The 27910-nt window shown below is 44.7% G+C and overlaps 1 protein-coding gene across 5 annotated transcripts in view; it reads left to right on the top strand.

Moving 5' to 3' along the window:
• Positions 1-27910, top strand: part of VPS13D (vacuolar protein sorting 13 homolog D) — a 266859-nt gene that overhangs the window by 181746 nt on the left and 57203 nt on the right. For all 5 annotated transcript variants that reach the window (XM_018060322.1, XM_018060321.1, XM_018060319.1 and 2 more), the window contains one exon: positions 25137-25269. In XM_018060322.1, coding sequence (XP_017915811.1) covers positions 25137-25269 — 133 coding nt within the window. The remainder of the gene's footprint in view (positions 1-25136; positions 25270-27910) is intronic.

The raw sequence follows: 27910 nt of genomic DNA, 5'->3' as shown, positions 1-27910 counted from the left end.
GCAGCTGGGATCCAGGCAAAACATTGGCAGTTTTGTGAGATAAGTGCTCTGGAGGTGAAAGGAAAAGAACGCTTTATTCTGAACCTCAAGGATGAGATTGGCTTGAGATGAAGTGTTTGACGCAGTTGCATGTTTATTCATTTGCCTCCCGCAGCAGACGTAAAGCTCCCAGAAGGCAAAGGTCTTACTGTCGTCAACTGTTGCCAGTATCCCTGAGACTAGCCTTAAATATTTATCATAAGAGGGTTGAGGTGATCCCGGTGGTAACCATGTGGGCTCTCCTTTATCTGGCATGGCATTTTCACATGGTGTACTTTCAACAAATGAACTTCTCTGGTGGCTCAGCAATAAAGAATCCACCTGCCAGTGCAGGAGATGCAGGTTCTATCCCTGGTCCAGGAAGATCCCCTGGAAAAGGAAATGGCAACCCACTCCAGTATTCTTGCCCGGCAAATCCCATGGACAGAGGAGCCTGAAGGGCTACAGTCCATGGACTCACAAAAGAGTTGAACACATCTTAGTGACTAAAGAACAACACTTGCAACAAATAGTTATGAAAATAAGTGAAACACCTGCTGGATTTTTAAATACCTAACTATTTTATGCTTTTCATGTGGAGTAAACAGAAACTTTGGAAACGTTTGTATATGACTTTCCTCTCAAACATGTCTGTAAGCTAACTGAGATGCCTGGTGATGCTCTATGTATAGAAATATAGGTAGAAAAAGGCTGCTGACTTTCAGGATCCTGTTTCTTCTCCTGCATTCCCCATCACTCAGGCCTGGGATACAACCTGGATGGAAGCAGGCCACGCTTGTGTTATTGGATCAGGCCCAGTCTCCACAAGGTAGCAGGAAGCCTTGGAAAACTGTTACTGGGGAAGAAGGGAAACCCGAGTTCCTTTTAATCTAATGAATTAAAATATTTATGGAAATATCTGTTTGCTTAATTAGAGGAAAATGTTTAAACATTTCCTGCGAGATCTTGAATTTATATAACAACACATTGGTTTGGAAACGATGGTTTTCAGTATTTTCACTGAAATGAAAATTCAGCAGAGCATGCTTCCCAAAACAGCCCACTGTTTCAACTTTGGTGCCTTTGTCGTGTTTCAAAGCAGGATATTTTGGCCAGCTGGGGTATTTTCTCTTTATCAGTAACTTGGAAATTGGCATGGATGATGTCAAAGTTAGTTATAAAAAGGCTCCTGACTTTCAGGATCCTGTTACTAATAGCTCCTGGTAGTTTTATAGAAATGTAACCTTTGTAGTATACTCCTGTTATTGTTTGATTTTCGCAAACATAGTGTAAATAAGTATTATTATTGCCACGTGAGTCACAGCAAGGGTAGTTAACTCCTAGGGCTCAGCAGGGAGCTTGTGGAAGAGGACAGGACTCCAAGCTCCTCTGTGGCCCCAGGCTCTTTCCCATAGACCACTTTGCTGCTCTAGAAAGCACCCTTTCCCTCTCATGAATTAAAGCGCTTTCATGTCAGTGAGAAAAACTTAACCTTGCAACATCTCTAGGGGGCCAACGGGGCAGGTGATAGGAAATTCAGCCACACAGGTTGAATGATTTTGCTAGAATCATACAATCAGCTTTGGCACCAGTAGCTGATGCTCAGGCCTCACGGCGCCAAGCTCACTGCTTTTCCCAGCAGAATAAGTCTCCTGAGCAGAGGGCCAGAGGAGCTTTCTGACATGGGGAAAGTGAAAATGAAGTGTCCGAATCTTTGCGACCCGTGGACTGTAGCCCACCAAGCTCCTCCGTCCATGGGATTCTCCAGGCAAGAATACTGGAGTGGGTTGCCATTTCCTTCTCCAGACGTGGGGAAAGTCTGTGGGAAAGTCTTACTTCCAAGAGAGGGCCTCACTGTGCTGTCTGGGTTGTGTGAATGGTTGGTTCTAAAATCTCAGATGGACACGCAAATCTCTAGTCACAGAATCACTGAGAAACAAAGCAAAAGGGGCAAAGCCAGGTAGATTTTTTTCAGCCTGATTCCGGAAATGCTTCCTACCTCTTTGGAATTTGTGTCCATTATTGTTAGCAAGGAGCCTGGTGTGTTGCAATCCAAGGAGTTGCAAAAAGTCAGACATGACTTAGCGACGGAACAACAACAATTGTTAGCAAGGAGAGTTTTGTAGGATTGCTATAGGGTGGCTGTTTAGAAATCAACTGGCAAGACAAATAGAGGTGCCTCAGTGGATGTTATATATAGTGAGAGAAAAATTCTTAGGACTGAACACAATGAATTTGCCATTTGTTTCTCTTTAAAAGTTAAAACACAACAATGAAAATGTCTAACCTCAGTTTTTTGGTTTTTTTAATTGAATTCTTTAAGAAGCCTCGTTTGAGTAACATTTCATGTGTTAACAACTCTAGCCACTCCTTTCCCATCGAAGCCCAGCTGCTATTCTTCCTAAGAGAGATGTCAAATCGAAAAATCCTCACACTCTTCCCAGATCAATGTGGCAAAGCTGGCTTTTCCTGGGTTTGGACCCTCCACACACCCTCTGATACCCTTGTAGAAAGCCTGAGGACACAGATCTGGGAAGGGATGTGACAATCAGCTTGCCCTCTCAGATTACAGCGGGAGTAATCTGGAGTAGTCTGTGAGGCCCTCTCAGCTAACTAGCTTCAGGGCCAGCTCCAACACTCTGGCCACCAGGCTACAAGTCTGGCCTTGTCTCCGAGACAGGGTAGGCAGCTGTGGGTATCTGCTTCTTGTCCTGCTGAGAACGAGGGAGAGAGAAGTAGTAGTGGGGTGTCCTTTTCTCAGCGTCCTTTATGTTGATTTCATCTCTTTGTACGTCTTTCTCCACACTGGACTGAGCTCCTTGAATTCAGGGGACTAAGTCATAGTCACCTTGGTATTTTTAAACCCAAGCATTGTGCCTGGTATGAAGAAAGCCCCTGAGGGCTTGTTGAGCTGAAGGATCTGTTTTGTGTAAAGGTCACCTCACCTGAATTGGGGGGAAGGGTGGCCCCTTTGAACACCTCACTTTACTAGTCCTTCATGTATCTCATCCAGCGAGTAAACCCCTGCAAAACTGTATCTCATCTGAAGATGAAACAAGACCTGCCCCTCCAAAAGAAAACCCAACTAGGGGAATCCCTCTGTAACTAGATTGAGAGAGCAACTATTGAGATGAGATAGAGATAAAACTTTGATAGACACATTGTCTTTGGTTAATGCCAAAATTAACATAACTTTGTTGGTTAAAATGAATTTTTTAAAGTTTCCCGTATGTTTATCTGCATGTTAGTAATTATGATTGTTGTCATTGGGTTTCCTCTGAAGTTGTATGTAAGTTAAGAGAAAAAATAAAAGAAAAACGGGGGAACCCTCCAGTACTGGGTCTTAACCTAGGGAAGGCTGCCTGTCAAGTGAGCCCTACAGATGCCTGGTTCCCTGGCCCCTGGCCATCAGGCCCAGAAGAACTTGATGTCAGGACGCTCTAGTGTGAATTTGTGCCTCTTCTTATTGCTCTTCCAGAAAGGCTCTAACTGTGGAGCCTCTGGCTGCTGTTGGTGCAATGGCTTGCAGGCTGGCCTTGGTGGGTGACCAAGTTTGCCTGGCCGGCCCCCCTGCCCTCTCCTGTGCGTCTGAGTGGGGTGCGGGCTAGAGGACAGGCCTGCCTGGTGCGGGCTGGCTCCGTCCTTTCTAGAATAGGTGCCTGGAACCTTCGCTCTGTGCTTTTTTACTTTAATCTGGGACACTTTAACAAGACAGCCGACCAAATGGTGCCTGAGTTCTGACCCCTTGGCCAGGCTGGATGAAACCACTTTCTTTCTGTCTCCAGATGTTCACTCAGGTCCAAGCCCTCAGTCACACAGTGCAGCCCCTCCATTTGCCCATCGGAGCTGGAGCGAGATCGCAAAGAGTTAACACTTGTGCTTTTTCGGAAAGTTATCTGTGAAGAGTATTAGTTGTTTAATAAAGCGTGCCTGCCCTCCGGATGAACCCGCCAGTGACTCTGCAGCTGGGGTCATTCCAAGTTCACGCGGTGGACTTTTGACTGCCTTCTGTGTCTGTGAAAACAGTCGGCAGCTCCTGCGGGGATCATTCATTCAGGCCTGTAACACAAAACTATTGCCAATGGGCACCTGCTGGGGCGGCTTCCCAGGAGGCCTGGGAGGGAAGATACCAGACTCTTCAGGCTTCTGCGGAGATAAGAGCTGTGGGGGCTCTCAGGGAGCCTGCTAATCGGGCTGTGCTCAGACCCCACTGCCCGGCCCGCAGGCTGGTGTCAGGATGTATTAGGGAGCCCTGGTCCGATAGGATGTGAGCTAATTAAAGGCCTTCTACAAAGAGGAGGGGAGAGGGAGAGTGTGTGAAGAGGAGGAGGAGGAAAGGAGGCTTGGAGCACATTCCCCAGATTTCTAGCACATTCTTTATTCCCTTCTTTTGTCCCTCAGAACAGAAGAAAACAAAACTGGAGAGTCTGAACATTTGGTTACTTCTCATCTTAAATTGTCATTCGTTCTACCTGATCTTGTTTTGGTTTTAGTTGTTGTTTCTATGGAATGACACGTGCCATCAAAGATATTTTGCCATATTTTCCCTGGAGACATTCGGCCCTTGAAATATTCTAGGTGGTTAGCTTGAATTTTGCCCCTTGCCCTGAGCTGATTCCTCTGGGCAGTAAGTACCTATTGTGACATATCCTAGGTTTTTTCCACTTTTCCTTGTCAAATCCACTTGCCAACTGTAGGGGGTACTATTGGGAGAGTTATATAAATTAATACACAGTAAATGCTCTGATTGAATTTTAGTTGGTGAGATGGTGGTGATGTAGTGTTATGGTTTACATTGTCAGAGCAAACATCATCTCAAAAAATACTAGCATAGTTGTTGTCAATAATTATGTATTTTAGAGTCATATTATATATGGACTCAATTATGTATAATTATGTGCTAGGATAGTAATTCATTTTATACTCAGACTCACCTCAGGAAAAAAAGTCACCTCAAAATGTTTGATTTACTTGCACTTTTCTTTATTTAGCCTATATATCCCTCCTCCCTCCAGCAAATAGTAAACTAATTTTATTCAAGTATGGTTGATTTTACAGTGTTGTGTTAGTTTTAGTCTCAGGTATACAACAAGGTGATTCAGTTACATATATTCTTTTTCATATTCTTTTCCATTATAAACTAACTTATTTATCCACCGGAGGGTACCTTCAAGTCTGTGTTATTTTCTTAATCGGCCTGGTAATGATACATTTCTTGAAAGCACTTTTGTTCACACACAAACCCAAGCTTTTATTCTGTCACTTCTGATACATTTCACATAAGCTTGACTGTGTGCAAAGAAACATTTAGATTAAGTTTGTACTACATGGTAACAATCCGAGGAAATTCCAATCAAAAGCCAGCAACCTGTTTCCTTCATTCTGGGCTGTTGGCGTATCTGCTTTGTCTGTATTCCGATAAGCAGTAACCACAATGTTAATTTTGTATTTCCTTGCCTTTTGTCTCATGTGATGTGTTCTCAAAGCTGACCAGGGGCTTGTTCACTGTCATGTGATTAGTGAAATAGTTAGTGGGATAATGAGCTTGATTGTGTGGACTATGTTAGTGTATTATGTATAAGTGCTTTTTTGTTTGCTTTTAAATGATGAATAGATTTATTTAAACAATAGTACATACCATCATCATCTGCAAACTTAAATTGTGTAGTTGCTAAATTGTGTCCAACTCTTTTTGTGACCCCCATGGACTGTAGCCCACCAGGCTCCTCTGTCCATGGGATTTCCCAGGCAAGAATAGTGGAGTGGGTTGCCATTTCCTTCTCCAGGGGATTTGCCCGACCCAGGGATGGAACCCATGTCTCCTGCATTGGCAGGCGCATTCTTTACCACTGAGCCACCAGGGAAGCGCTTTAGAAGTGCTACTAGCTCATATTAACCGACTGCTTCACTGAATACCAGGTACTGTTGTAAGTCTTCACACGAATGGACTTGTTTAATCCTCACAATGACCCTGTGAAATGCTGGTCCCCACTGAAACAAGAGGACACTGAGGCTCAGAGAAATTAAGTAACTGGCCCGAGGCTATGCAGAGAGCTGGGCTGGGACCCAGGTTCTCTGACTCAGAGCCTACACTCCTGGCCCTGCCCAGTCCAAAAGTCACACCTGTCTGGTGGACTTCATTCACGGACACGTCTGCAGTGTCAGATCTGTAGGAATTAACCATGTAAGGCTGCATTCTCAAGGAGGTGCCGAGAACCTGAGTCACCGCTTAAAGTCCTTCCCTGTAGTACCCTCTGTCATATGATTAGCTCTTTGGTAGGTGCTACACCATCCAAGCCAAAGTGTGTGACTGAGAACAAGGAAATGCTCTAACCCTGTCCGAGATACTTAGTGAAGGCATTTCAACTTCAGTCTAGCTCCACACCTAAATAGAGCTGACTAAATAGATTTATGTTCAAAAAGCATAACCTCCTGTTAACGAATCTGTTATTTATTGTGTCTACACAGTAAGTTCACAGTGTCTTTGAACAGCTTAAAAGTGCAAGGATGTGTGTGAGGCACAGAGGAAACAAACGTGTCCCCCCTGCCCCACCACCACCCCGGGTCACAGTCCAGCACAGGAGACTAGAGGAGGAATTGTGTGCCTGCAAGCGTTCAGGTGCCAGGACAGAAGTCTGGGCGGGGGTGGTGGGGCACCGACAGGGCAGGGAAGCTGGGCTGTGCTGAATCTTGAAGTCAAGGAGATACTGACCACGTGGACAGGAGGCGGCAGGCACAGGAGAACATGGCGGGCAGCCCGGTCAGGAGGGACCCAGGAACGCCAAGCAGCTGCGCCAGTCCCTGGGCGGCGGGCCCCTGGGACCTGAGAGTGTGTGCTTCGTCGGCCTCTATTCCGGGAAGGCTGCCCTGCCATTTTACTTCTTCTCTTTTCCCTCCTCTCCTCTTGCTGATTACAGATGAATTTAAAGGGGAAGAGACCTAACTGAATTTTTCACTCTTTCAGCCTAGTGTTGTTGTCATGATATGACTATAATTTGCATGCACAAAACATTAACTATTAACTTTCTGCAAGTATTTTTATATGTGTAAATAGAATCTTTATGCCTTTGGCGGGGGGGCAAGAACAAAATCAACAGTCCTCACCCCCTCCAGAAAAAAAAACAAAAAATGTTACTTGTTTTTTATATAATTCGAGCTAAAACCAAATCATGGCCCGTTCACAGCAGGTAAATTGCAAATCCAGCCAAAGCTGTTCTTTCTGGCCCAACTGACTCTGTCCAGGGCTAAGTCATGGACTGCCTCTGGCATTTCCGGTTACCCTAATATCTCCATCTAGATGTAGCAGAAAATCAGCCTCCCCAAAGCCCAAACAACTCAGGGTCCTTGTTAAAGGAAAAGGAGGCATTTAGGCCTCACTTAAAACAAGTGGGCTAGAAAGGCAGGGAGGCAGTGGGCTCGTCTTTAAACTGTGTTTTGGGAAATTAACTTCTCTGACCCCATTTGATCAGTCCATTAAACTGCTTCACCTTTTTTGTTTTTTGAAAAAGCTAAACAGGCATGACCTTAATTTGTGAGGCGAGAGCACATTATACACAGGAGTGTGTACCCTCAACTTTCCGCTGCCTCCATCTGCTCCAGTCAGTAGGCCTCGCTCTGGAAATCCCTCCTCTTCTGCCTCCACTCAGGGCAAATGACAATGTCCACATTTTGACTTGGAATGTTTTGGTTTTCATGGGGGATTCAAAGGGGACATTTATCCTGAGGTAGGAATGGCTGCTGTTTCTGCCCCACTGTTCAGACTAAGGCTGATGCGTGCGTGCATCCGTGTACCCTCACTGTGTCTGACTCTTTGTGACCCATGGACTGTAGCCTGCCAGATTCCTCTGCCTATGGGATTCTCCAGGCAAGGACAGAGGAGTGGGTTGCCATTTCCTTCTCTAGGGGATCTTCCTGACCGGGGATTGAACCCAAGTCTCCTGCACCTCCTGCATTGGCAGGTGGGTTCTTTACCAGCTGAGTCACTGGTTGATAGGTCTCCCTGTGACTTCTTGGAACTCTGGGCCTCAGTGTTCTCCCTGCTGCTGCAGAATTGTGGTACTGGATGGCATCTGCCAGGCTCTCGGGGTGGGAGACAGATTGGGTCTTTGACTCTCAAGGTTGAACTCAGGTTAAGCTGCCTGGCAAAAATGATCAAGGAAAAATTCCTTGAGTAAGCCTGACAAAATGTCCATCAGGAATGGACTCTCCTGTCTTTCCTGGTTCACCTTGGTGCCTGTTCTGTGGTTGCTTACTGCCCTCATCACTCAGAGCTTGAGCATTTGTAAGTTGCCACTTGTACCCTTGGACTGGGTGGACTGGATCACTTTCCATGGAGTTGCAGAAATTTACACATAACAGAATGCTGCTGCTTGTTGCTCTTTTCCATGAAATCTTTGTGTAGTGGGGACACTTGGTGCTGCATCCAGCGCTCACTGCCCACGTGAGAGTCCACATCTCACCCCCTCCTCTCTGACAGACAGATGACTAGAGCATGAGACACATTCTGCCTTTTGATGGAAGTTAACCAGTCAACCCTGAATATTCATTGGAAGGACTGATGCTGAAACTCCAATACTTTGGCCACCTGATGCCAAACTCATTGGAAAAGATCCTGAGGCTGGAAAAGGACAAGGGGATGGCAGAGGATGAAGTGGTTAGATATCATCACTGCCTCAGTGGGCATGAGTTTGAGCAAACTCTGGGAGATAGTGAAGGACAAGAAGCCTGTCATGCTGCAGGCCATGGGGTCACCAAGAGTCGGACACGACTTAGTGACTGAGCAACAACAATTGGGGTGTTAGCACTGCAGAGCCAACTGCTGAGTATATTCTCATTTGACTCTTCTTTCTACAAATATTTCCTAGCTTTCACATGGCCTACTAACCCCATCTTGGGTGCCTGGGCTCTGAACCAGCACCGAAAGTTTTAAATGTAAAGAACTAATATTTGGTCATTTTGCATGAGCCCAGCACAGTGCTTGGTGCTTCATGGCATTTTAACCTTTCTTCTCCATCCTCCTCTCCTTCAGTGGCCCACGTACCTTGGGGTCATCCTTGACTCAGCGCATCCTATCAGCTATACAGCCCCTTCTGCCTGCTGCTTCCCTGCTGTTGATCTCAGCACACAGCACTGCCCCATCTATTGTGGTAGCTGCTGCGTCCTCCCTTCCTCCTGCCTTCTCGCCACGGCTCTCAGTACTTCAGTACAGCAGACGGAACACAGATTGGGTCCTTCCTCCACTCAGCCCCTCCAGTGGCTTCCCATTTCACTCTGCAGAGAAGATGAAAGGCTGTGCCATGATTTATAAGGGACACGTGGTTGGCCTCCCCTGTACTTTTCTAACCTCGCATTTCACCCGCTCATCACTTCCCACCTGACTCGACTGCATCGTGCTGACCTGCCTGCTGTTGCTCAGCTGTCCCCCAGAACTCCTGCCTCAAGGTCTCTGCACCAGCAGTTCTCAGCCTGGAATGTTCTATAATCCCGTGGTCTTCACCTACATTTTCTTTATCCAGATGCCACTTTGTCAGTGAAGCTCTTCCTGGTGCCCCTTCTCCATCTAAAATTGCATCCCCCTCTATCGACACCTCTTGTCCTTCCCTGCTTAATTTTCCACTTATCATTGATTAGCGCTTTCATTTTGTATAGTTATAATGTTTATTGTCTATGCAACTAGATTATAAATCCCAAGAGGGCCACAAATTTTATCTGTTTTCTTCACTGCCACATCCCCAACCCTTAAAACAGTGCCTGGCACATAGTTTTTTGTAGATAAGGGGGAAGAAATGAAAGGAGGAAGTGAACGGAGGGATCCTAGAAGTTAGATGTTATCTCAGCTTACAGATAGGGCACTGAGAAGCCAATAAATGAAGCCAAAATTGACCCAGACGTGTGGCTCTAGAACGCCTCTGGTTCCCTTTACATGTCTCAGCCTCACCTGTGACTGCTGTAAGCGTAGACTCTGAATTGCTTGCACAGGTGCAGCTATATGAGGCAGTATAAGGCACTCTTTAAAGTGCCTTAAAGAGAGTGGTTGGCCAGGATCCCCTAGTCTTATCATACCCTGGCATTCAATATAGAGAACAGATTAAAAACTTATCAGCAAAGTTTGAAACCAGGTGCCCCTCAACATAAGAAAAGTGATTAGCACGTAGAGCTTAAAGAGGCGAAAAAGAACACATTTTTGAAAACAGACTTTCAAGTCACACCAATGAGCAGTCTTTCTGGTCATTTATTCCCAGAGCTCCTGTGGGGTCATTCCGGGTTCACTGGGGAAGCAGCACTTGTCTGTCCCCGAGTTACTCTGTTGTGTGTGCATCCATGCCCAGTGCCTGGCCCTGTCCTGCACCTCAGGGACACAGGCAGACCAGACGTTCACGGGATTGAATGTGTCTTCAGCAAACATCTCTCCCCTCTCCCCTTTGAGCTTAAAGGGCTCCTTTCAGTGAATTCCTCAAATTAGTTTTTTTCTTTTAAAGGAACAGTCTCCCAGTTTCATTTTCTCATCTTGTTCCATGACTTCAGGTGTTCATCTTAAGTCCACTTGGAGCTCGTCTTTTGCTAACATAGGAAGTTGAGGCACTTATCTGAAGATTAAGACACATCCAAGGCAATGAAGCCCTGTTTTTCTGTCTCTCTGAGCCTGTGGTAGGCTTGACAGCAGTCCTTGGGGGTTAGGGTTAGAGATTCAAGATTCTCTAAGAGCCCTGCTTCCTGTCCATCAGCAAGGCCACAGGCACCCTCTGAAAAAACCTGGTAGGGGTTCCATCCGTCTCAGGGAGTTGTTTCTGTCTTGTTTCCCACCTTGTGTCTTGGACTCCAGACAGTGTTTCTTTTCTTCCTTAGATGATTGCTCATGGGTTTTACACCTGCAGTCCAGGAACACGCCTGGGCTCCCACTTAGCTGGGAGAAACACTGGGGAAACTCAGTAACTGTGACGAGACATGCTCCCTTATGTTTCCAGCTATGCCCAGACTTACGGGTATTGAGGGGCACCTTTATGTGTTTTTACCCCTGTTTGGTATTATTTTCTGTAGATACATGCCTTTACAACCTTCATTTAATAGAAAAAGAGGCAGTAGCTCCATATCTTTAAGAGATATGGCCACAAAGGGAAGCAAATGGGTGAATAATAACTTGGAGGGAAAGCTAAAGGAAGGCATTTATAAGATGGAACAGATTCAATCGTATTTGTCATTCTGAGAACAGGCCAGAAAAGACTGAAGATAAGAAAGAGAATAGGCCGAGCACTATCCAGGACAGGGTCTTCTAGAAGCACAGAGCAAGAGTCTAGGTTTAGGAAACAGTCAACCCGCTTACCCAGTTTAAGGTGGCAGGATGGTGGGGGCAGGGGGAGGAAGAGGTTTTTTTTTTTTTCTGTCTTAGTGAAGTAGAACATTTCTGTGAAGTGGGACTGGAGTGAGGCCTAATGAGTTAAAAAGGAACAGAAAGCATGTCTTTATTTTGCTCCAACAATGTTCCAGGGCACTGTCTGAGTGGTATGACACAAAGATGACCAAACCTTCTTGGCTCCCTGTCACTGGAGCATCACTCCAAGCCTTTCAGCACTGGTGCTGCAGCCCGTGTAGCCTTGTGAGAAAAACAGATACAGCATGTTTACCTGACAGTTCAGATACTCATAAAACAAAGCTACAAAGGAATACAGGAGTGGTAACACTGAGGGTTTGTATGCAAGGAGAGGCCACACAAAGGCATCCATGGCGGCTGACCTAGAGTTGAAAACTCACAGTCTTGGAGCCATTTCTGCAGAGCAGGGGAACGATTAGAGAAGTAACTGATGGGGATATGTCCCCGTGGTTAACTTTCTGCCACCCCCCTGCTAGATATTTCCGTGTTGAGTAACAGAGGCCTTACTTCCTAAATGCAAACCAATGCCTTCCATCTGTTATTTTCTGCTCAAGTGAATAGCAGCTACTTGCAACACATTATTGATTATTGAGGAATTTATTGAAGTTTAAGACTTGATTATCTTTTGAATTTAATTTTAATTTCATAAGCTGTGTCCTTAAACATTTTGAGACTCAGACCTCTAAACCAGCACCCTCTGACTGGAATATGTGAGCCTCACTTGTAATTAAACTGTTCTCGTAGTCACATTAAAAAAGTAAAACAAACAGATGAAGCTATTTTTAATATTTTTAGTCAGCCCATTATATCCAATATATTATTATTTCAGTTTGTAATATGCTTAGTTGTTCAGTCATGTTCTCCTCTTGGCGACCCCATGGACTATAGCCCACCAGGCTCCTCTGTCTGTGGGATTTTCCAGGCAAGAATACTAGAGTGGCTTGCCATTTCCTCCTCCAGGGGATCTTTATTTCACCTATCTCTTTGGAAGATATTTTCACTGAATTTAGGATTCAGGATTGGCAAGTTTCTTTCAGCCTCTGAATAGTATCATTCCATGATGCTCCATCATTTCTGTTGAAACAGCTGCCAGTATTACTGCTGCTCTTGTGAAGGTGATATATCTTTTATCCTGTGACTCTTTGTCTTTAGTTTTTAATGATGATGTGCCTAGATCTGGTTTTCCTGCCTGGGATTTGTAGAACAGATTGAATTTGTAGAGATCTGGGGAAATTCTTGCATCACTTCGGGTAGTGCTTCTGCTCCTTTCTCACTCTGTCCTTCTGTGGCTTCAGTTAAATGGAAGTTGGAATTTTACAAGCATATCCCACATGCGTTTGTGCTCACATTTTTCTTCGTGCTTTGATCTGGCTATTTTCCGCTGACTTATTTTCCAGCTCACTAATCTCTTTTGGTCCTCTGTCTACTCTCCTGGTTTCATTCATCTATTAACATCATAATTTGAGTTCTCTGGTAAAATTCTCCATCTTTCTATGAATTTTTTGAAGATTACTATCATTCTATTTTAAACTTAAACTATTAAACTATTTTAAAGTTATTAGTGTGTCTAATAACTCTAATACCCAGATTACTACTGAGTGATCTTGTCTGGGATTTTTTTCTTAGTTTTCAGTCATTTTGTTTGACTTCCATATCTGGTAATTTTTATTGAATGCTGGGTGTCATGTCAGAAAAGTTTTAGAGGCTCTGTCTGATGTTATTTTTCTCCAAAGAGGGTTTATATTTCGTCTTCCTTCTACTTTCAAGTGCCCAGTGCTTTTTTTTTTTTTTTTTACTGCCCAGTGCTCTGATTTTCCTGCTTGTGTACCTCCCTGTGGAACTTATGTTCTGAGCTTTTCATTTGCAGTGAGGGATATATAACAGCAATAATTTTCCAGTGGGACTTATATTTCAGCACAGATCAGAGCCTGATGCCCCAGAGTAGAAGCGTGGGGGAGGATGGACAGTGGAAGGGAATGTGTGTTGAGGGGTAGAGACCCTATCAGCCGTAACTCCTGAAATAACAGAGACCCTTAAGGAAGCTTAGTCCTCAAGAGTAAGTTGAAGACTTACTTACCCAAGAAAATGGGTGAAACTTCCTTTACAAACAAGGGTTAATTAGCTCTCTTCCATGTTGAAAGTACAGTGAACCATAGCCTCTAGTTTTCTATCTTTCTCGTAATTGAAGGTTTTCTTTTAAAAGCAACAGAAGACATCAGAGTAGGCCCATTAAGTCACCTTTGAAAGGGCAGCTTTTGGGTTAAGTGGATTGTGTTTTCTTCCTCATTCCAGGATTTGTTTTTTAGACCTGAAATCTGTTAACCTGGGAATGTCTCATTCAGCAGGCTTTAAAAACATCAGATCTGCAGGAAGTAGATGGGTGTGAATGCTGAGTGTCCTCTCCCGGGTCGTCTTTTGTGTGTGGGGTTGAAGGATAGTAAAGTTAGGAATGCCTCCTAAAAGGCCACTGAGGAATCCAAGGGACATCCCAGGCAAATACCAGAGGTTTCTGAGGAACCAGACTGCAGTTTTTAAATTTTAGTCCTTCTGAAGGCTGGGAATCTTTGCTTCTTTTGTAAAAAGAACCTTATGGTGGACTTTCATTTGAGCCTGGGATCAAGCCAGGTCTCAGGAGATGTGAGCTAGGACTTAAGTACCTTGGAGCTGAGCTGCTTGCATCCACCTCCTCCTCTCCCCAGAGGCTCACCTCCCTATGTTCTCCTAGATGCTGACACCCGGTTCTTCATCCGCGGTCTTCTCTCGCATCCATCACACTTGCTATTGAATGACCTCCCCGACGAGTGAAGAGTCAGCCTCTGTATCTCTGGCTCCATCCCCCCACCACACCCATACAGTGTAGTTAATTGGAAGAATAAGTCCACTGTGAATGCTGGGTTAGGTTGGGGGACATGGGCCTGGAGAGGAGCCAAGCAAAGATGGAGAGGCATGAAGCCTGAGCTGGATGGACCCTTCTTACCCTAGAGCATGGCTGGGCTTTGCTGCTTCTCTCCCCATGGCCCCCTTTGCCTTTGCACCCCCATCATCCACCTCCACATGTCAGTTACTGATAAACAAAACAGTCCTTGCCTGAGCGATAACCTCTCTGTGGTTAGATCTGCTTGACCAGACCAGCTCTGATGGAGCAAATCTCTTAGCTTTAGCACTCCACCTTCAGTATATCCTTCTGTGAGCAGATGGGTGGAAGAGCAGGCCTCTTCAGAAGTCAGGAACTCTTGTGGTCAGTGGTCCCAGTCCCCATCACAGCTTGGCTTCCGTCTTTCCTTAAAGCTACAAACGGTGCACAAGCAATGTGACCTTGGTGTAATGTGATCCACACAGTGGACATCCACTGAACTTCCTCTTTATCTGGGGCTTGTTTCAGATGTCTGAGTGAGAGCATTGGGGAAATGAGGGGCTGGGCAAAGTGTGGGTGATGGAAAAGGATGGGGTATCAGAGTTGGGGTTTGATCACAAAAGGGGAGTGGAGCCTGAACTTCTTGCACATTCAGGGATTTACATGTCATTTTTGGGAAACTTTTACACTTCCTTCCTTTGTCACCAGCACTGCTTGGAAAAGAAAAGATCCTATCTGGTGTGTATAAGATTTTCCCTAGCGTTCAGGGAGAAGTTTCCCATGGAGACAATAACAGAAATCAGAGTTGGGTTTTCTCCATAGATCATCAAGTTTCAGATATATGTGGATACCTAGCGGCTTCTTAGGCTATTGTTGAAGGTGATCATGGTCTTTCCAGTTCCTTTCTTTTTTTATTTCCAGTTTTACTGAGATATAATTGACAAGCAGCACTATGTAAGTTTAAGATATACAACATAATGATTTCACTTAAATATTACATGCATCATGAAATGATTACCAGGTAAATTTAGTACACATCTCTTATCTCATATAGATTCAAAATGAAATAAAAAATATTTTTTCCTTGTGATGAAAACTCTTGAGATTTACTTTCTCAGCAACTTTCGTATTTCTTGGCTGCAGTTACTGTCTGCAGTGATTTTGGAACCCAAGAAGAGAAAATCCGTCACTGCTTCCACTTTTTCCCTTCTATTTGCCATGAAGTGATGAGACCAGATGCCATGATCAGATTTTTTTGAATGTTGAGTTTTAAGCCAAACTTTTTACTGTTCTTTTCACCCTCATCAAGAGGCTCCTTAGTTCCTCTTCACTTTCTGTCATTAGAGTGGTGTTATCTGCATATCTGAGGTTGTTGATATTACTCCCAGCAGTCTTGATTCCAGCCTGTGATTCATCCAGCCTGGCATTTCGCATGACGTACTCTGCATATAAGTTAAATTAAAGGGTGACAATATACAGCTTTGTTTTACTCTTTTCCCAGTTTTGAACCAGTCAGTTGTCTGGTATTTCCATCTCTTTTAAGAGTTTTCTACAGTTTGTTGTGTTCCATACAAAGGCTTTCACGTAGTCAGTGAAGCAGAAGTAGATGTTTTTCTAGAATTCTTTTGCTTTCTCTATGATCCAACAAATGTCAGCAATTTGATCTCTGGTTCATATATATATCTTCCAACAAATGTTGGCAGTTTGATCTCTGTTTCATATGTATATCTTCCAGCAGTATTAAATATATTAATCCTGTTGTAAGTTACATCTCTGTTACTTACGTATCTTATAATTGAAACTTTGTACTTTTTGACCACCTTTGTCCAGTTCCTTCTCTCCCTCCCCTCTGCTTCTGGTAAACACACATCTAATCTCTTTTCCCACAAATTTGCTTGTTTTTTTGTTGTTGAAGTATAATTGACTCACAGTTCCTGGTATACAACATAGGGACTTGATATTTCTGTATATTTCAAAATGATCACATTGAAGTCTAGTTATCATCTGTCACTATTCAAAGATACTACATTATCACCAACTGTATCCCCCAAGCTGTACATTTTATTCCTGTGACTCATTTATTTTGTAACTGGAAGCTTGTACCTCTGAATTACCATATCCTATTTCACTCATTCCCCCATCCAGAGTCTTTCCAGTTTCCTCTGTACAACTGGATAATAATAGAGTCTGCTTCATGGGGTTATTGTGAGGATTAAACAGATAAATGATTTCATAGATGTCAAACCTTTAGAACAGTGCCTGATATGCAGTTAACATTGCTAGCCATTGTTTACATTTCTAAAAGTTACGCTATGCTCTTTAGCAGTTGGAAGCTCTCCTTTACCTATTCTGCTCATTCTCATTTAAAACTTCATTTATTTGAAGAAACCAGTTGGGGACTGATTGCTTTCTTAAAAAAAAAAATCTCAAGATGTTTCAAACCCTTGAAACACACCTGACTTTTTCAGTGAGAAGCTCAGCTTTTACTGGTGCCTAGCATCTGGTATCGGAGAAGGCAATGGCAACCCACTCCAGTACTCTTGGCTGGAGAATCCTATGGATGGAGGAGCCTAGTAGGCTGCAGTCCATGGGGTCACTAAGAGACACGACTGAGTGACTTCACTTTCACTTTTCACTTTCATGCATTGCAAAAGGAAATGGCAACCCACTCCACTGTTCTTGCCTGGAGAATACCAGGGACAGAGGAGCCTGGTGGGCTGCCGTCTATGGGGTCGCACAGAGTCGGACATGACTGAAACGACTTAGCAGCAGCAGCAATAGCAGCAGCATCTGGTATTGTCCTCAATGATGTCACCCAATTCCTTTCTTCCCAAGCTTTTGGCTTTAAAGAGAATATATCTATTCATTTGAACTACAAAGTACTTTACAAGAATGAAGTCCTTGTGACTGAGAATGAGATAAGCTCGAGCCTTTTTTCTATTATGAAATGTTCTGTTTCTAACTTTGTGCATTTTGAGGTTTTAGTCTATTTATAATTGACTTCTTGATGCTTTCCATTGTTCCATAACGGGTATAAGGTGACTTCTATATCACACGATGAGACATGCAGGGTTCAGCTGGGGAAGAAGGGGGAGTGGAGTGTGCATTAGAAGAAAGAATTGGATTTGCAGTAATAATCCTTGCCATTTACACATTGCTTTGTGTTTCTTCCCACCACCCACCCCCTGCACCACGTACTTGTAAAACTAAGGTATCTTTGGATTAACCCAGCAACCACATGGGTAGTGTCCTCCCTGTTTTATTGATGAAGACACTGATCCATAGAGAGAGTGTGTGTGTTGCTCACACTCACCCAGCTGACACTAGTGACAGAGTTGGGGTCCTTGCTACCCCAAATCTGTGTGCTTTCCTAGTGTTGAAATAATTTATCTGCCAAGCCAGGTATTACGGCATGCCCACCTTGGAGAGATTGTTTTTCCCCTACGTCACAGTCTCTCTCTTGGTTCAGTACTAAGATGTGGGCCATTTACGCAGGTTGAAAAACCTTGTCAGCATGGCAGATGGAGGCCTCATGGCCCATTCCAAGGTGTATTCCCCTTGACTAGCACTAACTGTAGGGAAACCCAGCCCTGGCTTCCCTCCATGCGTACTTCAAGCAGTTTTCAGCAGTAGATGAACTGATGCCTGGCTCCTCAGCACAGTCTTCCACCCCTTCTCGGAGGAAGCCTGTGACAAGGCCTGGCTGATGGAGGGCTAAAGCTGTGATGCCATCCCACCCACAGCTGGGTTTAGAGATTCATCCTGCCGACATGACTGATGTAGGAAAAACCAGAGAAAGTTGGACCTGACAGACATAATATTTGTCTGTTATTGAAAATCAGTTTTCCTGATGCTACCAGTGGTATTCTTATTTCTCTGCTTTAGCCTGGTAATAAACTCTCTTGATCCTTTTTAAAGAAAAAGCAAAATCCTATTATATGAGAGTGCTCCAATCCACTCTGAGCATCTAGATTAATCTGAAACAGCCTCTGAGTTCACAACTGGGTCAGAGTTGCGGAAGAGCAGGAAAAGACTTGCCAGTTCAGCAGGCGTGTGCCTCGGGCCAGTTAAGAACCAGGACAGTCTTGAGGTCTGACTTTGTTGCTTATGTTTAGGCCTTGTGTGCTGAGATAATTCTGGGTGGCTTTGGATAACTCTGTTTCTTAACTGAAAAGGAGTATCTGTTGCCTGATAAGTGTTTACCCGTGAAATAGCAACATGGTGTATGTCTTAGGGTAGGAGGGCTTTTAGATCTCCAGAGCTCATGCTGGTCCCCACCTCCCCCCTGCCCCCAAAATCCAAGGTCATTGACTTAAGCATGTTAACTGGAGTAGAATGCCAGCCCCAACTTTAAAATATCTTTCTTATTCAGGGTCTCTTTTCTGGATTCTTCCCCCTTTCTCTTTTTGCCTTAAAGGCTATACATAATCATAACCCAATAGAACTGAAAATAGACAAAGCTGCCCCACTTTTAGTAGATAGAGATCTGGGGTCCAGAAAAACCTCTTTCTTGCTAAACCTCAGCTTTGCTGATGCCTTTTTCTTTTTTTTTTAAATGCCAGTCCCCAGTCCTAGCCCACCCTCTCCACTGTTTGGCCAAGTGAGGGCTGGCTCTTACCCTGTGTCAGTGACAGACACCCACTGCTTGTTGGATCACGTTCTCCTTTACTTCTGCCCTGTTCACAAGTCTCACAAAAGGGTTTTTCAATGTCAAGGAAAAACTCACCCCAAGAGTCATTTTTAACTGTGGATATTTTAACAATATGAGTGAAGTATGTGAAGACCTTAGTTTTGAAGTGACTTGGAATCTTACATGACTTGAGGGAGGTTTTCCTGCTAGCATTCTGGCAGAGTCAAAAATGACTCTGAAGTTTAAGCCTCCAGATCGCTTGTAAGAAACTTATAAAAAGTGATGACCTCCTGTGTGCCAGACTCCGTGCCAAACACTTTGCATTATCTCCTTAACCCTTCAAAGTAGCCCTTTAGACTTGCTTTTTGCAGAACCAAGCTGAGGTTCCAAAAAGCCTTGTACCAACATGTATGTTTAGTAAGTGGCAGGGAAATAAGTTGACTTGTTTGCCCCTGCCTTTTGACCATGTCATGGCAGCCTTCCTCCAGGCATGATATACTGGGCTCTAGATTTCCACGTTCCAGCCTAACTTGTGGCAGGCGATGCTGATCAGAGTTGCAGCAGTAATGGTGGCTGAGACTTATGGCTGTACAACCTGATGCTGAAAGAAGGCCAAACCCTCACTCAAACACAAACTCTTGTCACTTCTCTCCCCTTTCCTATTGTACGTGGTCACATTGGCCCTGATGACAAGAAAGATGTTGTTACCAGCAATTACTCGGTGGAGCAAGGATGCTAAAGAGGAAATTTCCATTAGGTAAATAACTGAAAGAAAAACCCCGGAGCAGGGAGAGAAATTCAAGCCCTGGCTCCTGTTACACTGGCCAAATATCCTTGGCATCCCCTGCTTGCTGAGCTTCCTGAAAGGGACAGGAACGCTGATAGGATGAAACAGAGGGACACAGTGTGAATTTGTTCTCTTGCATCATTCCAGCATCTACTTGAATTTCAGTTTTATAAAATCATCTATTCTGAGCCCGGCCCCAAACCCAGGCTAATTTGTAGTGGCTCCATTGCTGGAGACAGTGGGGTTATTTTTGGAAGGTGGGATATTGATGTGCAGTGTGTGTGTGTCAGCTACTCTATAGAACTGGCATCTTGAAGTACTTCTGAGATTTTTACCTGCCCTGGTGAAAATATGGCTTTGTAGGAATAAGTGATTTGGGGCTGTGGTCAGAATTCACAGGTGTGGCTTGTGCTGGAGCATCCTTCAGTGAAAGATGGGAGGAATCACTGTTGTCTTTGCAAGGGTTATAGCAGCTTTTCTCAAGGACGTCCTATTCGTTCAGAATCTTTCATTTTAGCTAGGACAGTATCCTGGTAGCTCAACTGGTAAAGAATCCACCTGTAACATGGGAGACCTGGGTTCAATCCCTGGGTTGGGAAGATCCCCTGGAGGAGGGTATGGCAACCCACTCAAGTATTCTTGCCTGGAGAATTCCCATGGACAGAGGAGCCTGACAAGGCTACAGTCCATGGAGTCACAAAGAGTCAGTTATGACTGAATGACTAAGCACAGCACAGCAGAGCAATAGGACAGTATTCGCTTGCAGCCTTAAGTTTTTTGTGGACTTGAAATTGCTACCAAATGAGCTATACTGGCCTGTTGTTGTTTAGTCACATCTGTCTCATCTGACTCCTTTGCAACCCCATGGACTGTAGCCTTCCAGGCTCCTCTGTCCATGAGATTTTCTAGGTTGGACAGAATACTGGAGTGGTTACCATTTCCTTCTCCAGGGGATCTTCCCAACCTAGGGACTGAACCCACTTCTGCATTGCAGGCAGATTCTTTACCTCTGAGTCCTTGCAAATGCCCCTTCTGCTGTTGAGGTGTAGTTTATACTGAGTGGAGTTAAAGTGCGTGCACAGTCTCATTTAATCCTTACAACAGCCCTGTAGAATCTGATTATACCGATTTTGCATAAGAAGAAATTGAAGTTTAGATAACTCAGTACTGTTTTTATTGAGTGTTCCATGTATTAGGCTCTGTGCTAAGTGCTTTACATGTTTTATCTAATCCTTATGGCATCCTCGTAGATGGCTATTCTCATTCCCATTTGAAGATGAGGAGACAGAGAGGCTCACAGAGGTGAAGTTACTCATCCATGGTCTCCCAGCTATTAAATGTCACAGAATTCAAACTCAGGTGTGAATATCCTGTCTTTATGCCATATGCTTGCCTCCTTGAAGTTTTCCTTTGTCCGAGTATCTGCCACCAAGACTTCATTTCCATTTGAAGCATCATCAATGAAAAAGTTTCAATGTGAATTCGATTTTCAATGCGTCTGGCTTTTCTTTTTAAAATGTGGAGGCAGAGCTGGGGCAGGCAGTGAAGGATTTCCTACACCAGTTACTCCTATGTTATGTTGTAGCTCTCATGGGCATCTCTGCTCTGTTTGAATGGTCATTTTCAAAGTCAAGGACATGGGCGAAACAGTACTTTCCAGCCTTAGAAAAGACCAGTTCCAGAGGGCACCCATAAAGAGTGCTTACTGCAATTACCTCCCTCTCCAGTCCATGTATACTCACCCTGTCTTTTAGGGAGAAATGAGATATAGGGTGTGATTTACTTTCCCACTGAGGTGGGGAATGAGAGATGGAATTAAGGGTGACTCAGTGCTCCCACAGTGGGAGAAGGCCACAAGCTTTGTGGTGCCGTGGATTCGGCTCTCAGAAGACCAGTGGACTGGCTCAAAGCCCAGCCTTTGACCCTTCATCTGGCTGGCTTCAGTTTAGTTCCTATAAATGTTTCTCCCTGCAAAATCTTATTAACTTCTCATCAGTATGGGTTTGGTCAGATCATGGATTCCTACAATGGCACAAGTTTTCTGAGTTCTCAACATCATATTTCTAGGGGTGAAGATTTTGGTAGTCGTTTTCTGTTAATAAAATATCTTTGTATCCTTTCCGTCCATTCACAAGTGACAAAGGACAAGCCCAGCTGGCCTGCACAGTGATTTTTTAATAGAGAGATGGACATTCAGATGGAAGCCCTGGAGTGTGCAGAGTGGGTATAGGCACCTTTCCATGGCAGTAGTAAGGCCCCTGAGAAGCACAGGGAAGAATCCAGCATTTAGAGGGAGGAGGGGGTCTCTTAGGTCATCTTGTCCCACCCTCCTGGGGTCAACATGGTGTTTTTGTACAGAGAACACCCCAGGCCAGTTAGTGCTGGGGTTGCCAAGGCTGCTGCAGCAGAATCAATTGGCAGTTAAGCTTTGACATAGGTTCCCTCATAAATCTTGGCTATTATACTTGTTTTATTGGAGGATGGGGGACAGTTAAGGGAAAGGGGTTGGGCCATTTGCCTAGATTATTACCCCACATTCTCTTGGGGGGGGGTAGTATTATGGGGTTTTTAACTTCTTAGTCAGCTGCCAGCAATATGTAGACAGGACCTTAACTTACCATCTCTTCCAAGAAGATCTGTCTTTTTAGGAAAGTCAGAGTTGAACCACTCTTTTCCCTCTTCTGTGACATCAGGGAGAGACATTTTTGTCCAGACCCTGAGTAAAGACCATTGGCAACCTCCATAATTCCAGAAGATAGCAGGAACGCTCTCCAAAACAAGGGTCACATTTCTCTCTCCTCTCTCAGTTCCCAAATGCGTACAGTTTGTGTTCCGGGTTCTTGTTGCTGGCCATGTCACATATGGAATTGTATTCTTCCTAATGACACTGTCACTTTTGAGAGTAGGTCCAAGGCCACTATTCGCTTGCCTCCTTAGCAGGACCTAAATCTGTGCTGGGCCTAGAGTAAGTGCTTAATAAAGACATCCTAACTTGGATCGTAGATCACAGACTGTCAGAGCTGGAAAGGATTTTGGAAACCACCAAGTCCAAGACTCTAATTTTATAGATGGTGCCACTCCAAAAATTCACTTTGGAGGCTAGTGTTTATCTGCTGGGAAGAGAGTTTCGGTTTTTTCCTTTCAATGTTAAATTCTTGTGCAAGTGACCATCATTCTAAATGTTTTAAAGGCTTTCTTTAGACAGTGTGGGATATTCCTTCTTGGACTAGTAGCTGACTAATAATAACCTAATAACAGTAAGAGCGCTGACCGGATTCCATACCCTGAGCAACTGTCACTGATCCTGTCAGCCACAGGACAGCATCAGGACTATCTCCCTCCTACAGATACTGGGAGGGAGGCACAGCGGTCAGGCCCCTGGCTCAGGGTCATGTGGCCACCAGAATGGTCGAGACTAGAATCTGGTTTGGCCAGACCCCCGAGTTCATGCCTCACAGTGGTTCTAAGTGGGCTTGCTGGAGAAAATCCCCACTTAATATGAAATCCCACAGTGTCTCTGTCCTAAAGGAAAGTGTAAAGTTACTTTTCATTAACTTCAGCTCTCTAATTAGACAAGGAGTGACAGGGAAGGTGAGGCAGAAATCAGTCATGACAGAGGTTGCATCTCCAGAAAGGTCCATGAGGTCATAAAAGTTTTCAGTCAAGGGTGCCAGGAGTTCATCCATACTGTTTCTCCATTCCATACATGAACCTATTTGCAGCGGATGAATGGAGACATAGATGTAGAGAATGGGCTTGTGGACACAGTGCGGAAGGGAAAGAGTGGGACAAATGGAGAAAGTAGTATCAAGATGTATGCACTGTCGTGTGTGAAATGGATAGTTGGTGAGAGGTTGCTCTGTAACATGGGGAGTCCAGCCTGGTGCTCTCTTGATGACCTAGAAGGGTAGGACGTGGGGGGAGGAGGAAGGCTCACGAGGGAGGGGGCAGGCTCACGAGGGAGGGGGCATATGTATAATTATGGCTGATTCACGTTGCAGTACTACAGAAACCAACACAGCACTGTAAAAATTAACAAAACAAAAGAGTGCAAGGAGAAAGAGCAGTCAGGTCTTGCTCCAGGAACCACTGCTTTACGTGGAATTGCTGCTTCTTCCTCTGGTCTCTCTTCTGGAGCTCATCTTCCCTCGCTTCTTAGCGTCAGAAGCCTCAGTATTGATGGCTTCCAGGGCAGATCTGTGTGCCCCACCTCGCCAAACCAGAATGCAGTGGCCTTGTGGTGGCCAGGAGGCCAGTGTACTGGGTCCTCACGGCAGGCTGTTTGCCTCAAGCCTTTCCTCTGAGCTTTATATCTAAATAACATTCCTGTGAGTTTTCTCAAAGGTTAGTCCTGGGTCATTGGCACTTAAACCACTTGTTTTGGTAGATCCTTCCCGTGAAGCTTCATTATATATTTGATATCCTTCCTTTTTTATGCCTGAATGATGAGGATAAGTACCCTGTGGTTTATTAACTGTCACTTTAAACCTTTTCAGATTGTCTTGTGACAAAACAGAGTTTTATGTCCTTTTTATCCAGCTTTGATGGGTGAGACAGTTCTCTGGGTAAAGTATGCCAGGATAAAATTTCACTCTGATTTGTGGGGAAGGATTTTGCATTTGAAGTCATGAGTTCAAGTCTACCACTTCATAAGAAAGGGGATCTACCCCTGTTCACCTTTCCCTAGACTTTTGTTTTCCTCTTGACAGATGGGACTGGGCATTCGTTAACTGTGGAATAAGTGGAAGAAAAGGCACTACTTTGTGGCAGTTGATCTCTCTTAAAATGTGGATGTCAAATCCTCAGGCAACAATATGCCACATTTCTATTTTGAATCCCACTGGTCCTTAGAGCAAACAGCCTCTGTCCTTATCAGTGGTGGTGTCGTTGTTTAGTCGCTAAGTCACCTCCAACTCTTTTGTGACCCCATGGAGTGTAGCCTGCCAGGCTCCTCTGTCCATGGGATTTCCCAGGCAAGAATACTGAAGTGGGTTGCCACTTCCTTCTCCAGAGGATCTTCCCGACCCAGGGATCAAACCTGTCTCCTGCACTGCAGTCAGATTCTTCACTACTGAGCCACCAGGGAAGCCATCCATACCATTATAGAATCCCAAAGTCCACCTCTCCTCCCCCAGGCCATTTTGTTACACCTTTAATTTTTCTGTAACTTTGCAATAGGATTTTTAAAAGTAAATATGATTAGGGAGGTTTAGTAGTTGTTTAAAAACCTTGTGCCCACCAGTGTAAATGTCCCACAATTCATTATATATCCAGTGCTTGAAAAATATTCTTCTGGGACACACACTACGTGTAATTCAGCAATTAATCTCTCTCTCTCTCTCTCATTCAGTATTTACTGAATCCCAGCTAGAACAAGGGGAGGTATTTATTTAAAATAATAAAAACAGTAAAAAAAAAAAAAAAAGAGAGAGTGCTAAGGCTTTAAAACTTGTTTCCTTCTGTTTTGTATTCATTCCAGTTCGCGGGGACATTATCAGATGGCTTAGGGAAGACAATGGATAATCGCCACCAGTCGGAGCGGGAGTACATCAGATACCATGCGGCCACGAGTGGTGAACACCTTGTAGCTGGCATCCACGGCCTGGCTCATGGTGAGTCATGTGATATCAGGCTGTAGACAGGGGGCTCTTCTGCCTCAGCTCCCTGGAGGTGCCTTTTGCTCGTCCAATTGCAAGAGGAAATGATGGCTTGGTATCTGAGTGTGCCTGAATGCTTCCAGGCTCTCTGGTTCTGTCCTCCTTGGGCCAAAGTGTTACAGCCTATGAGAACTCTTCATTTATTTTCAAAATGTACACATTGCAGTTCCTTCCTGTTCTCTGGCTTCTGTCCCCAAAGTGTCCTAGGATGTAAGTATCCAAACCCCTTTTTAGAACACAGGACTACTGCTTCAAGACTTGCCTTCTGCTCACTGATTATTCCTTCCAGAGGTAGCGAAATGTGAATTGGCTGCCAGGCTAGTGGCCCAAATGTTTTTGAGTCATAAATGCACATTCATAGGGATTATAGATCTATGTGGCCAAGAGATGTGGAACACAGCACAAACGTCTCTAAACTTGCTTATGGTTCTGATTTTTAATGTTTCAGTCTGACTCATCTGTTGCATCAATACCTTTTCTGCATGACATTGAAGGCCCCTAGGAAAGTAGACCCAGCCAGCTCTTCCCACCACTGTCCGTAGCCACACTGTATTTCAGCAACCCAGAGTTATATCCTGCTCTCCAGACATGCCCTGAGTCCTTGCTCACTCATGTTTCTTCTGCCCTCCCCTCCCCAGCCTCACTTCCTTGCCCATCCAAATCCTTCTCCACCTGCAAGTCCCCACTCAGATGAGGTCTGCCGAGCTCCACTGTCGCCAGTTAGAATCAACGATGATTAGAGCAGACCTGGCAGTCTGGGTTGTGTGTGTAGCCAGCTGTGTGTGTCTTGCTTCCCTGATAGGCTTTGAGGGCAAGGAAAGGATAAAGACCCTCTCGTGGTCACCTTTATACCTGCAGTGCCTCACACGGCACCTGGTGTATAGCTTGTGCTTGGTGATGGTTGTCAGTTGAACTGCTTGTACCAGATTCTTAGGAATAGTCTGAAGCTCTCAGTAACAGTTGGAGCAAAAACAAGGAATATACCTAGTAAAAAATCATATTTTTCTCGTTTTTGTTTATCAAGTGTCCTAATGATAAGGTTTGGATCAAAATGCCTCTGCCCAGCTGGAAAGCAAGCAGCCCCCAAGGAGACATCAAGCTAGCAATGAACTTTGGCTGAAATTGATCTGTTTATGGACTTTAAAAGTTGATTGTTGGGCAGTCTTTTGGGGTTAAAGATTTAATCATTGTTTCTAGTAACTGTAATGACAGTGCACCAGACAATTTTAAGACTTAATTTTTTTAATGAATATAAAGTGCTTTGCTCTGTGTACTTGTCTTTATCTATCCAGCATTCTTGAGATGCAGAGAGAAAACATGCCCGTCCTCACTGTTTAGATGGGTGTTTCAGTGTGCTTAGAAAATGAGTGAGTGGTTCACAGTAGAAAATCCCTCCAAGCCAGGAATCCTTCAGATAATATGTGCAACACCTCCAGAAGCCATTCGGGCCAGTCTGAGACCAAGAACCAGTGGCCTCATCCAAGGGGGACCCATTAAGCTCTGGGAGATACGAAAGCAGTAGAGTGAGATTCTTCCTTCAAATGAAAAAAACAAAACAAAAAACAACCCTTAAACGATAACAAGAAACAGAATCAGTGCCGTCTCCTTGGTTTTTAAACCAAGTTTTTAAACTGGGAGTCAGGCTCAGGTCCCCCTGTCGGCCCCACTCAACCCAGGTTCAGTCATGTTCTGACTCTGCCATGAGCTTTGTTCCAAACTTTGGGAAAGGCCTGTTGCCTCACTGGAGCAAGTGGACCCAGAATCCAGAAGAAATGCTGTGAATTGTTAGTTTATTCTCACCCAAGGAACTTCCTTTACCAATTTGTCTCACTAGAGCTGAAGAGTCTATAGAGAGCGTCCTCATACCCCCTCCATCAAAGGGTAAACATCTGTGAGTGTCCCTGGCACAAATCCTGGAGACGATTCTTCCTAGCAATGCCTGCATCCTCTCCAGCCTCTGCCAACTTCTGGCCACTTGGGAGGCTCTTTAAGGTCACTGCCGTCACCTTTCAAAATGTTTGGAACGTCTTTTTAACCTCGGTCAGTCTTTTGAACCGATGACATCTAGGGTCCCAGCTGGCGCTGGCAGCCTTGGGGGTGCCCTTCATCCAGGCTTCACCCTCGACTCCGATTGCCTGCACCTGTTTCAGCAATGTGTGCAGGAAGGAGTTTTGACCCCATTTCAGGCATTCAGTGGTGCTGGCTGCTGCTGCTGCTAAGTCACTTCAGTCGTGTCTGACTCTGTGCGACCCCATAGACGGCAGCCCACCAGGCTCCCCTGTCCCTGGGATTCTCCAGGCAAGAATACCAGAGAGGGTTGCCATTTCCTTCTCCAATGTGTGAAAATGAAAAGTGAAAGTGAAGTCGCTCGGTCGTGTCTGACTCCTAGCGATCCCATGGACTGCAGCCCACCAGGCTCCTCCGTCCATGGGATTTTCCATGGAAGAGGACTGGAGTGGAGCGCCATTGCCTTCTCCGGTGGTGCTGGCTAGTCACATAGTATTCTTTGAAAACTGAGGATTTATATTTGGTTCTTGCTCCACCTTACATTTTAGAGGATCCCAACTTTCCACAAGGGCCCAATTTGCTGGTCCGT

Source organism: Capra hircus, chromosome 16 (genome assembly GCF_001704415.2).
Source record: "Capra hircus breed San Clemente chromosome 16, ASM170441v1, whole genome shotgun sequence".
Lineage (NCBI taxonomy): Eukaryota > Metazoa > Chordata > Mammalia > Artiodactyla > Bovidae > Capra > Capra hircus.
This window is presented reverse-complemented; position numbering and strand designations above follow the sequence as displayed.